This window comes from Ceratosolen solmsi, unplaced genomic scaffold (assembly GCF_000503995.2).
Source record: "Ceratosolen solmsi marchali unplaced genomic scaffold, CerSol_1.0 scaffold6, whole genome shotgun sequence".
In the NCBI taxonomy this organism is placed as follows: Eukaryota; Metazoa; Arthropoda; class Insecta; order Hymenoptera; family Agaonidae; genus Ceratosolen; species Ceratosolen solmsi.
In genome coordinates, this window is record NW_011948414.1 from 1,498,829 (window position 1) to 1,513,207 (window position 14,379).

The 14,379-nt window shown below is 24.1% G+C and overlaps 1 protein-coding gene across 1 annotated transcript in view; it reads left to right on the top strand.

The window, feature by feature from the left end:
- The first annotated feature begins 2,014 nt into the window (after nucleotides 1-2,014).
- LOC105368346 (defective proboscis extension response 13) overlaps nucleotides 2,015-14,379 on the top strand; it is a 118,503-nt gene continuing 106,138 nt past the window's right edge. The window contains exon 1 of the mRNA XM_011507349.1: nucleotides 2,015-2,150. Coding sequence (XP_011505651.1) covers nucleotides 2,015-2,150 — 136 coding nt within the window. The remainder of the gene's footprint in view (nucleotides 2,151-14,379) is intronic.

Here is a 14,379-nt window from a genome sequence, read left to right on the forward strand (position 1 = left end):
TAAATGTTACATTTTTCAGTTATTCGATAACTTTAGAAACTCAGTATGATATATACTTTATATAGAAAAATTTTATTTTTTGATAATTTGGATGATCTGTTGATTTTATTTTTATTTGGAGTATTAAAGCCAAAACCAATAAATCAATTAAATTATATGCTGACTTTACATTACTTATTTTTTAAACTTTTTAAAAATTTTTTATGTTGTTTTATTTTTTAATATTTTTTAAATTTTTAAACAAAATTTACACAACATATATAACGTTGATACCTGGCAATATTTATAAAATTTTGTTGTGATAATACTACAATTATATAAAATACACATTTACCACTTTTATCTTTTCAATAATTATCATAATGAAAATTCCAATATTGATATTGAATTTTTCATCAACTGAATAAATTAACTGGTATTATACTTAATTTTTTTTTATAAAGACATATTTTTCATTTAGTTTATAATATGTGAAGCAAAAATCATAGTCATAATCAGACTTAATGAAATTAGCTTTGCAAATGCTGCTGAAAATTGTCCAAATTAACACTGTTCAAATGGAATGCTGAGTTATTCGTGAAAATTAAAAAAGTTCTTTCATATAGAAGTTTAAAGTTGAAAAGCAATTGAACCTATTAAATTTCTCTACAATATAAATTGCTATTAAAATTCAATAAAAATTCATACATAATAAATCCTTTTACGCGATTAAATTTTGTAAGTATAACTATAGCATAGACCAATATATCAAAGTACAAACATCGCTAAAGCAAAAATTATGAGATAATTTAAAAAATTTTAAATAAATAATTTTTAATTTTAATTTACCATTATTTTATAATTAACATTATTTAATAAATTTAATAAATGAATGATTGATATTTTCAATTATACACACACTCACACACAACTACTCATATATATAGATATATATAATTTCATCGTAAATAATATAAAGTGAATTTATCTTAGTCATGTAAGAAACATTTATTTTTCATTCCAATAAATAAAAAATAATTTATCCACAATTTCATTAGAATTTTATAATCTTCTAAAATCTTTGACATTTATTGTCCATTAGTATTAAAAAATAATTATATAATGTTTATATAGAAAATAACTTTAACCATTAGTCATTCTTGAAGTCCGTGCTATAAAGAAATTGCATTCGATAAAAAATATGAAGTAAAAATTTTATTATAAAGGGTTATTAATACTTTATATCTCTGTTTTAGTTTTATAGTTGCTAAAATATATATCTCCTGCCACTAAATGTCAAGAGAGTTATTGATATTTTATTAATTGATACAATTAAATTTATTCTTTATTATATTAATTATATTTATCATAGCGAATAATTCTGTATACTTTGCTAAGCAATATTTAATTAAAATCATTTAGGTGGAGGAATTTATTTTACCGAGGCTCTTACTTCATCGAAGTTCTTGATTGCTTACATAAACAGATATCGCAATGAATCTTTTCTTATTATCCATAAGTATGTAAAATAATGGAATAATAATTGTTCGTTGTACAATGCAATAGCATAATAAAAATATAACAAATTACTATTGAAATACAATAATTATTTGATCGCTGCCGCAAAGCCACAAAAATTCAACACTCATTCAACGAACTACTAACAATAATATTTGAAACTATTTCGAAATAACATCCAATCCCTACTTTCCAAACTAATTACTAATTATTAGTAGTTACTGGTGACCGCAGCCCAACTGCACCAATAAATATTATCTGCAAGGCTACTATTAGTAAGCTTGAGTAACCTCTCCTTCCAACTTGACCTTAATCGTCTTTCGTCCAGCCAAGTCCAATTCAACAAATTTCATTGTCTGCCTCGTTTCATTGCTTTGATAACATCGCCGATCTGGAAGAAAAAAGTTGAAGAGAACTTTATATTTCAGCATACCTCTAAATCACGTGGGAGTCCGGAAGATTGAAACGGCCCAGTAAAAAGAGGAGGAGGAAGTCGGCGTCCTGCGCATGGGGAAAAATGGTTCTCGAGGCGCCGACTGCGTCCTTATTGGCGCATCAAGGATGCTGGGACTGCAGTCATCAACAGCAAGGGTGGCGAGGTCCCCGAATATTATTTCTCCTAGGTGTAGTCCTCAATTGTCTTGGACCGAGCGGTGAGTGAATCCACATTGCGAGTTTTCGCAAATTTTCATTAAAATTAAATAAATCCCACATTATTTCCCGTTAGCTCAGCTTATTTAATTTAAGAGAAAGATAAGTGGAAGGACGATTAAGAACGAGCCTCATTCTCATGATTTCAGCTTTTTAAAGGAATAATGATGATTACATGGAGACGAAATTCATATAGGACCGGAGTTTTCTAGACTTAATTTTTTTCAATCTTTGAAATGCAGATTGTCACGTGACTGTATGAACTATTTGATTTGGATACTTGAAAAAGACGCGTTAACATATAATTGGGCGATTTTCACTTATTTTTCAAAACTTTATTCGGAAATTATTATTATTATTTTTTTTTATGTTTTTTTTTATTATCATTCTCTTATTTAACAATTCAGGTGATTAAGGTAAATCATCCAAATGGTATGAAATGAAGACTTGTTTTGTTTTACTAAACCGAAGTATGTCCTAATGCTTTTAATTTATGATTATTTTATTATTATTTTTAAATTATCAACATTTTTTCATCTTAATTGCCTTCATCTAAGGCTCATTTATTTTTCATTTTCCCTACTAAAATTTTGTATACTACTCTTTTATATTCTATTTTAGCACTGCATGACTAACCCATTTTAATCTACGTGATTCAATTATACCTACTATATTAGATTTCGTAAAAAGTTATGTTATCTCATGATAGCTTATAAGCGTAATTGCTTATAAGCTCTACTTTCATTTTTCTATCGTATTATAAACATTTTTACAAGTAGTTTTTACAAGTACATTTTTTCGAATACATTAAATTTTTTAATTCTGTTAAAGCCAGGTCTCTAATACCATTTTTATAAATTTTAACCATTAAATTTGATAAAGCTACTAACATTTTAATTGTTTATCGATATATTATATAAAATCAATTTATTTATTATATCTCGGTTTTCAAATATATATTTTATTTGAAGTAATCTTCTTCAAGTATTGTATCAATTATATTTTTATCGTTACTCATTTATTTAATCGCAAAGATATGTTTTAATCGTTTTTTCTTACGAAATATCTCATACATGAATCAGGTTTTCTTTTTTTTTTTTTTTTTTTTTTTTTTTTTTTTTTATATTAAAAGATCCTTTATAAACTTAATTCAATAACTATTAGTAAAAATCTTTACAAAATAGAATTTGTCACCTTTAGAGTATTGGTAAATATTATGTTATAGCATTATAGAATCATACTATATTATAAAGTATTTTGTACTTTAAAATTTCATTTCATAGTTTTATACATCTTTATCTTATAGTGTACCACTTACATTATAGTAAAATTTTTATGCTTGAAGATTCCATGACAATTTTTGTAATATTTTCCAATTATATTAAAGATATTTTCAATTTCATTGATTAAATTGTATTTTACATTTAATTATTTTTAGTATAAGTATTGTAATTTCTATATATCTAATGAATTGATTTTAATTGCACTTTATTTTATTATTTTTAAATAACTTAGGACTTCATTTTGATATTTTATTTTCTCGTATTTTTACTAAATGCATAATCATTTAAAACTTATTTTCTATTTAAAAACCATGTTTATTAAATATTTTTTAATAATATCTATTATAAAATGTTATATTTTTTTTTAACATCATTGATATAGCTTCTAATAGATATATAATCTTTTAATATAGAGCTTTAATAATTGATTAATAAGGTATATTATTTCATATTTGTGTTTCGATAATATGTTGTACAATAATTTTTATAAAATGTGTTATCTATTATTACATAGTTAATCTATTATTAAATTATTAAAACTTAACGCAGTTAAGCATATTCATTTCTCAGTGATTACAAACATTTCACGCATCAGCCTGAGTATATAATATGTTTTCAAGTAAATCTCTATCAAAGGACTCTAACAGAATTTATATTCGATTGTCATGATATTTTTTAAAATACAATTCCAAAATAATCCAAGTTAAAATAATTACATACAAAATAATAAAATAATAATTGAAAGAAAAAACATTTGATTCTACCAGGACGTACAAAGAAATAGTATTCTAACTTGTGCCTTTTATTACACATTTATTAATCTACATAAAATCAATAATAGATTTTAAAATGTTACTATCATTAAAATAATTATGTTTCGATTTATTTGAATAAATTTTTTATTATAAATAACGGGCAACAATTTATGCAGCTATATAAAGAAAAATTTTCTTTGATAATTATTGTAGTGCAATATAAATTATACCACAATGGATTACATTATATTACGCTTTATATTTTATTATATTATTAAAAATATTCAGCATTTTACAAATGCGAGTAAAGCAAATATTGAGTTAAGACATTATTTTTAATGGAAATAACTTATTTGTAACAATGTATTGTATTTATATAAAATTTGACGTTTAATTGTCTGAAATTAATAATTTGATAATTTACTTTTCCATAGGCCATTAGTAAGTAATTTAGTTTAAGTTTTTTTAAATGCAGTGCTGTAGTTGAAATAAAAGAAAAAAAATCTTTGTTCATGAGAAGAAACCCCATATATACGTAGTCAAAGAAACTTTAGACCCCAAAAATAAATGATCTTTTGAAAATGGAGTATTCGTGGAATTTCTGAATTCTTCCACCCGCACGACGTGACGGCAATTTGTGGATTTTCAAGCCTTCCCAACCTGCGTCAAAAGGAAAAAGAGAAAAAGAAGAAGATGATGACAAGAAAGAAGAAGCCATGAGTCCCTGCACTCTACTCTTTTTTTATTTTATTCCGGACTATCGTCAGTCGTTTTTTTTTAATTGTGCATGAACACTGCGATGCGTGGATTGGATATTGATTTCTTATTTCATTATTCCTTCTTTCCTTCCCTTTTTTTATATTATCTATTTATTTATCCTTTATGTTTATCAATGTTACTCTTTTTCATTACACTTCTATAAATCTCTTGCTTTTATATACGAATGCAAGCTTAATGTTACTTATTTACTTCTTTATATTCGTAGATTCTTATCTTTATTCGTAGAGATAGTGGATAAAAATAGTTTTTGCTTATTCTTTCCTTTTAGAACTTAAAAATTTGAATTATTTTTTGATATGTTGAAAAATTTTCATTTTTTGATTCATAAGTTAAAAGACGAAAGATGAAGATTAGGTTATAATGATAGAACAATAGCTTATAATGACCTTTTGAAAAAATATCTTATTGTATAATAATATCATCTTGTATTTTTCTAGTTTTTAGTCATTACACTTCTAATTTTAACTTTAACGAAATATGTTTTATATACAAATTAATCAATATATTACAATAAAAGTAGTTCTGTAAAGATTCTTACATTCCATGAATAAGAAATTATTTCAAATTAATTAACTTAAATTCGATTATCGAACTATTTTAAATATTAAGTTGAATGTACTTACAAATATAATAAATATTACCAAATTAGTTAACTTTCTAGTGTAAATCAAAAAGTTAGATAATAGTTTCTATACATATGCCTTATAATATTATTAACCAATTTATTTACACACGCAGTTTATTTATAGCATGTAAAAAAAAGGGACTAATAAATTAAATAAATTGGAATATCAAAAAGTAATGATAAAAATTAAGGAAACTAAGATAATATTGAAAAAAAAAATACAATATTTAAAATTTTTAACATTAAAAAGTTTCTTTCTTAAATTTTAAAAGATTATTTTTTCTTATTTTTTTTTTCATGTAACGATCCAGGTTTTCTACATTAATTTATATATTTTATACGATTAAATATATCAATTTAAGTATTATATATTTTTTTAGAGTCTCGGGTAATATTTGAAAAAAAGAGAATTTATTTATTTTTTCGTTCGTCAAATAAAGTAACTTTTAATAATAAAATACTATCTTTGTGTATATATTTGAGTTATGTCAAGCGTTATATATGATTTTTTTAAATAAGATTAATGTATAAAATTTTAGCTTACTAAATATTCTATCAAGAAACTTGATAAATATTTTAAAAATTTCACTATTTTTACAATTGCTATGTGTAAAACAGCTATAAAATAAATATAATAATGAGCATAATTGTTCATTAACTATTTTGGTATATAATCAGAAAAGTTTTGATTACAATAAGAAATCGATTAGTAAAAGAATTTTATTTAACGAAATCTTCAGCTTAGTTTTAATGAATATGTACGACTGGATTTCATCATACAATGCTGTACATCGATCAATTATATCGCGCTTAAGGAGAAAGTTATAATTAAAGAAATACTCAAATTGATGAGATATGCACATATAATTCATAATAAAACTTTGATATTAAAATATGTAGCATTTAATGCTTGTAAGTAGCGCTCTTTCAATGACAAAACTATAAAATCATTGTTGATAATTTTATAAACATAGTTGTCAGTGAAATTGCATATTAATAGAGGTTAAAATCAATATTTGCGTATCTCCATAAATTTTATGCTTTATTGCAACTTTATTCAAAAGATTTCTAATGCATCCTCATTCTTGCGGCATACTATTCTTTCTTTCACCCCAGAAGATCGACGTTTTTAAGTTATGCAATTGAAAATATAATACCGTCCTTTGATTCCCAGACTAACATATTTTCAAATGAATTTAGGTACATTGAAATATTCTCCGAATAATTGCCATGGCTATGAATCGCCGAAGCTTTAATTAAAAAAGCCAAAGTGAAGCACGGCAACACCAATAATACCAGACAATTGGCCAGTTTTGTTTCTAAAAAATACCCGACGGTATATACTTGGTACTTTAATTTCCTATTTACTCAAATCTGAATTTTCCAAATATATGGTCCACATTCATTTCCGTGGTTCTGTATCTCAATTCTGTTGCGAGATTTATATATCACTAAATTCTTTATGAAATACTAAAAGGTGGTAAAACCACAATCTTGCAAACATCGTTTTTGAGTCAAAATGAAGTCACTGAATACATTGAATTTGCAATTCGGAGAACTTTGCATAGCATAAATTATTTTATGAAAACACCTTTGGTATTGGGAAAATTTTACACGGAATTCATTATATAGGAAAGAGTAATGCAATGATGTAGGAACGATATAACAATGTTTGCTGTACGTGTTTCCAATATTTATTTAAAAATAAATATACAACATTATTGATTATTTCCTTAAATAAGATCGTGTATTTGTTCTACTTTTGTTATTCAATTTGATATATTTATAGTTTATACTGTTAGTACAATTTTTCAACTCTTTAACAGTATATTTTATGTACAATGGCTATAATATATCATTGCAAGTATTATATTTCAAATATAAACTTATGGTAATATGGAAAATAAAATTGACTTATATAGATATTTTAATGGCTATGGTTTAGCGTACAATTTAATAATACTATTTTTTGTATAAAATTGTTAATCCATTAAAAAATTTCACAAAAAAATTTCGTTACTTTTAACTTAATTGTAAAATTGTTTATATTTTATAATGTCTTTCATTTGATATAAATCTTGGAATACTTAATTATAATTCAAAATTTAATTTTTTTCGTTTACCTCTATATCAAATTGTGATACTTGGCTTTTTAAAATAAATATATATATATATATATATATATATATATATATATGTGTGTGTGTGTGTGTGCGTGTGTGCGTGTGTGTGTGTGTGTGTGCACGCGCGCGTGTGTGTGTGTGTGTGTGTGTGTGTGCGTGTGTGTGTGTGTTTATATGAGGATCTACGGAATTCATGTAACCGGTTTATAAATAAGCTATAGAAATTACCATATCATCTCGATCCTTTCAAACTTTGTTTTTACGAGAATTTTTAAAATAGTGAAAAACAGTTCTCCTTTTTTTGTGACTTTGCCGTATAGTTAGGAATATTGGAAATTCAAGATACATAGAAAGTAATGCATACACACACATATATGTTGAAAAATTCTTACACTACGTTGACAGCTTGAAAAGTGCTTCTTGACTCAAGAGTCCTTGTACTGTACTCTTTGTCCGCGTGTAGATGCAAACATTATTACTGGAAGGAAGCTTTACCTCTTATTTCGTTAAGGAGATTTTATGACTAGTTTGAACACTTGACTTATTTTCATCTTAATGTGTGTACGCAACCGAAAACGTCAATGTTAAACGCACTTTATCATACTGTAATGTTTACTCTCAAAAAAAGTCTTCATTTAAAAATTGACATCAAGAATAAAATATTTATTTTAAATTAAAATTTATATTTTATAGTAATAATATTCGTAATAATCAAATTATTATTTCTATTGTAAAAAGATTGTTGAATTAATTTGGCGAATTTATTTTAAACGTTTTGAAAAAATGAAAATAAAACTAAAATTCATAATTGTAATTGAATAGAAAACTACTGAAACTTGACATTATTATTGAGATACGCATTAATATTATCTAATTTTATAATCTCGAGAGACATAGCGATATAGACAGTTATGATATATAAAGTAGACAAACAAATGTATAATATTCCTATAATTATTTAACAAAATAAATATTTATAATTCAAATTAAGATAGCTCATTGCCTACTCATACAAGATTTCGCGATAAATTTCTTAAATTTGATATTGAGTTTTAACAATATCTATATTTACTATATTAATCATAAATATTATTTTAAAGAATTGATTTAAAACATGATAGTCGATTGAAGTATTTAATTAGTATTAAGACATAACGAATAGTTTTATAATAAACTATTATATATATATATATATATATATATATATATATATATATATATTAAATATATATTAAAAATTCATTTTTAAAGTTTTTTAAAATCTTAATCAATTATTTAATTAGCGAATTTACAAATTTAAGTGCAATATGTATCTTTATTGCAATTCCGAATATAACTAACATTGTACTATTTCAAAATGTACTTTTCAAGGTTAATGATAATTTTCAAGTCAAGTTTGAAAATATCGTTGAACTATGAAGCGTTAAAAGTTTCCTTGTAATATTGAGATTATATTTATCTTTATGCTTTAATTAAAAATATACACAATTAATTAAAGTAAGGATAGATATTACTAAATTTCTAAATCACTTACTAAATTAAAAATTCGACACGTTTATGTAAGTGAAATATCTTTTCTCTCGTGATGCTAATCCTGTATTGTCTATATACCATTTTGTTCATTTCATCATTTGTTAATAAACTGTACTTTGCAATATAAAATTTTTTAACTATGGAGAAAGTTTGATAAAATGGAAGGACTTTAGCAATTGAATAAACCATATATTTTATTATTTTTAAATTTTTAATACAAAAATTACTACATCGCATAATGAAAATTACAAAAAAAAACTCTTTTTATATATTTTAATAAAAAAGATACAATTTTGAAAAGTGCAGAGTACTCCTCCAAAGAGTGAAAATATTTTTGGTTTTTGTATCATGACATAGAAAATACTCTTTAAAATCACTGCTTATGTTTGTCGTATTTCAACTGTATATCTGCATGTAATATTATCATTGCGTATATATGACACTGCATCCTACGTATTTCTTTCTTTATAAATTTAATAGTTTTAAACCTTTCATTTTATATTCGTATATTTTATTTGTGAATATATACAAATATCTAGAAATATGTATATAAACATTCATTACTCATAATTGTAGGTAGCAAATTTATGTATGTATGTATGTATATATATATATATATATATATATATATATATATATATATATATACAAAAACGTGGATTAAATGTCAGATTCATATTTTTATTTTATACTCTATGCAAAAACAAATGCAAAAGATAATATAAGAAATTAAAAAGTATAGAAATGAAAATTATGGAATGCAAAATGAACTTTATACATATGTATATGACCTTATAAATAATAATGCATAAAAAAGAAGATTTTTTTATTTTATTGACTACATTAATTAAAAATAGTATATTATTCCAATTCTGGAAACACGTTAAGTCGTAAATTATCTAATTAATAATGCTTTTTCTAAAATGAGTAATATATTGATTAAATTAAAATTAATTTCCATTTATCTAATATGAAATATTAATTAAAGAACTATTTCAAATATTGATTTGATTTTTTAACTTTGACAAAGATATATTGCTCATTCGACATGAAGCGTTTCTGACAAGAACAATGCGAATGGTCATTTTAATTAAACCCACGATGAATTTCTACATCTATGTATATATATCTGATATATATATATAAACTAATATATAAATAAAAGATATATATATATATATATATATATATATAAGATATAGTATTAGTTTAATTTAAGAACTAATTTATTTTCTTGTTGGAATTAAGTCGTCTCTAACATACAGTTGTAAATTGTTATTACTTTTGATTAATTTTGCATGGAATTATACTTTCATTCGACTTCTTTTAGAATCACTATAAATCTATATTATTTAATTCATAATTCTCAATAAAAAAATTTTATATTCTTTTTAATCAATTTAGGTAATTAAGCATATATTAATTACAATTACTTTACTCGACTGTACAAAATATTATACATCTAATTTAGTCAATTTATTAATTTACGTGATGTATGCAATGTAGGATAATTTAAATTTTTGCACAGACATCTAGTACATTTAAATTTAACTAATTTCATTTACATTCTTAAATCCTCCATGAAAAATATTTTATGTAATATAGTTAAATATAGTTAAATAAATTAAAGTAAAAGAACAACCATTGAATTTTGGTTTCCGATAAAATTTATAGCTTTTGAAACATTATTAAAATATTAAAAAAAAATTTTTATCTAAAAATTTCTCTCTAAGTAATTTTTCTTTATCAAAAAAATTATTGCAAAAATTAAATTAAATATCTATATGAATTTATCATTAATAGTATAGCATTAAATATCTATAAGTAATTTAGGTTCGAATACATAAAAACTTTTAATGCTTATCGGTTTGCTACGAAAATGTGAACTTTTTAAAATTAAATTAACAATCTTTGCAAGATTATATAAAGATCTTGATTTTAATACTTTTGCAATTTAATCTGATTTCTCTTATCTATATGAATTTTTCAACTATTTTGATTTACTAAGTAATATAGATATGTACATATATATCTATATATCTACGCATGTATACATTGGTAATGCAATAAAGAAATTAAAAATGAAAAACGGGAAATATCAAATATATTATAATCTGCTTCACGATTATAATTTATTACAATAAATAAATATAAATAAATCATTATAAAAGAATTTGTACTTGTTTTCTGCATCTAGTTTAAATGGAAGTGAAAATCTCTTAAAAGCCCGCTCCCTGAACAAAATATTAATCGCACAGTAAAAATTTGAGTGCAATAGTAAATGAGCACAAAAGCCTACAATAGATAATAAAGATTTTTACAATATCCTTATTTATTTTTATTCAGAGACGAAAAATGTAGGAGACAAAGCAAAATTATACAGGAGACACGGATGAAAGCGTAAATGTGAGAGACAGACAGAATAGGGAAATTCAAAGATAGACTGAGCGCATATGGAGTCCAATGCATTGTTTTGTTTGCCCTCTGGGGTCCCCCGCAAAATGCGCTACTCTCAAATTAGCCTAATTCATTTTGCCACGAGAGTGGTTCCACCCGTTGCCCCCTTACTTCTGACATCCTACCCGCTTGTCCAGACTCTATTCTCTTCATTTGGGCCGTGGCACGTACATCGCGGAGATCAGTAACGCAAAGAGTAAACCCTACGTTTTTTCCATATTTTTTTCTTTCTTTCTTTTTTTTCTTTTTTATTATTTTTTTTTTTTTCGGTTTCGTACATGGCCCACAGTTACTAGATACGTTTGCGTATGTTACTCCTTTTAGTTGTCTATGATAATCTGGTTATATATAGCCGAGATTAAGAAAAGTTAAAATTGTAATTAGGCAGATTATGAAGTGTAGGGTGGAAAAGATAAAAGCGACAGCCGGAGAAGAATCCTAATTGTTCTTATTTGCTAATATTCATAGTTGCAAATATTTTCTAATACAATATCTTGTTAACTATGAATAATGAAGGATGAAATTGATAAAAAAAAAAAAATATTAAAGTCTTGTGTAGCATTAGATCCTTTAAAATTAATTGGAATTTAACATTTACATTTGAACAAAATTAGAGCTCTGGTTTGAATGGACCTGTCTTTTCTATATGCAAATTACTTAAATTAATTTTTAATTCTATTCCAAGGGATTTAATATTTCAAACGAAAGTAAATCTTTAGTTAGTAGTGTGCTAGCATATGTGTAAACTTCCGCATTATAAGGCATAAAGTGTCATATTACATTGATTATATAATTTTCGTATTTAACGAGATTAAGATAAAAAGTGGCAATTGCATATTTACCTATATATTATAATATTCATATATTCATCGTAATATTATAATTATTATGATTTTCAATTGTAATTATTCTTTTTAATACATAAACATTTAATAAGAAATAAATATAGTACTTTGTAATTTATCAAATTCTCTTCTATGTTCATTCCATAAAGTACCTTTCACACTTTTTTTCAAGCTTTCTTTCAATTTAAATAAAATCAAAATCTCGCCGATAGTTCGCATATTAATATAATTTTTTAATAATTAAAAACTATATGCAATAATAAAATAAAATATTTATTATATTAGTGGTAAGAATTGAAAAAAATGTTAAAAATAAAGCTTGTCACAAATAAAAAATTTGAATCGATAATGTGACATTTTAAATGCGCTTTTAAAGATAATCTCGTGAAACTACAGGAGTTGCTTGTTTCTTTGCAATTTGCATCTATAATACCGTAACTTATAAATGTTTCGAAAATTTATGCTGCAGTACTTTTTTACATTAGAGCAACCACTGTATACTTAAGATTTGTGTTATTTATCACAGTTAAATAACTATTTCTTAAAATCCACTAAAGTTAATAATGCCAATTTTTCTTTAAATATCTGTAAATGTTTAAGGTCTTTAAATGTTCTGTATAAGTGAGAAAAAATTAACATACTTTACAAATTCATTATCAACAATACATGTTTTATTTACAAAGTCTGCTTTAATATATGCTTTTGCTAATAAAACATGTAAAAATGATGGAAAGTAATGTAATATAATGTAATTTAATAAATTATTCAACAATTTCTAAAATTTATAAAATCTATTTAATAGAATAATACAACCAAATTAAATAAGCAATTAAAATATTTAAATGTACCTGATAAAATGAGTACTATTATTCATTTTAAATTAAATAAATTATATAAGAATATGATTTAGCCATTATTGAGATATGGAGGTAATTGATGAGAAAAATAATTCCCAAAAGAAATTTTAAACTTTTCCCATAAAAAGGTATTAATTTTATTTTTCAATCATAAAAATCATTGCCACTTTAGCTATGTATAAATCTGATGAATATCTGGAAGTGTGGGGTTTTCCAATTAACAATTTATATCGGTATTTGCAAAATAGTATGCTATAAGAAACATATGAAAAAAAAAAAAAAAAAAAAAAAAAAAAACAAAATTAATAAAATTTTCACACTTATTCGATAAAAGTACGTATACATAAAAATCCAGGTGTTAAAATAAAGGGAATTTTCCTGGTTTACGTCGTCATGTGAGTTTCTTTATGGTCTCGCAGATTTTATTTCGCAACTCGAGAGACAGATAGAAGCGAATGGGTAGATGAAACCACGATTAAATTTGGCGAGCAAAATTAATGATTGGTGCAGCAAAAACATTGCGACGTTTGTGATTCATTGTTACAGTCGAGGGGTAGTCATTGCCAACTGAGGTTGTCACAATTGGAGAGAGTCCTGGAGTTTTCTCTTTAGCAAATACTAGTCATTGCACAATGAAATTGATATTTTCAATTTCCCGGTGATATAGTTATCGATTATATTTTAGACTGTTTTATTCATTTATTAATTTTTCCTGTTTAGTTGAAATTTGAATATTAATCCATTTATATTAAGATTTACTTGTTAATTTTCGTTACGTAGACGTTGGAATACTGTATTTAACGTTATATTATAAGTCCACATATACATTATATATTTTTAATAATAATGTTTATAATTAATTATTATTATGACACGCATTATAATTAAAAGAAATATATATTTAAAAAGAAATTCACCACGTAAATAGTAATTTTTTTTAAAAAATCACAAACTAAGTTTATACAACAATAGA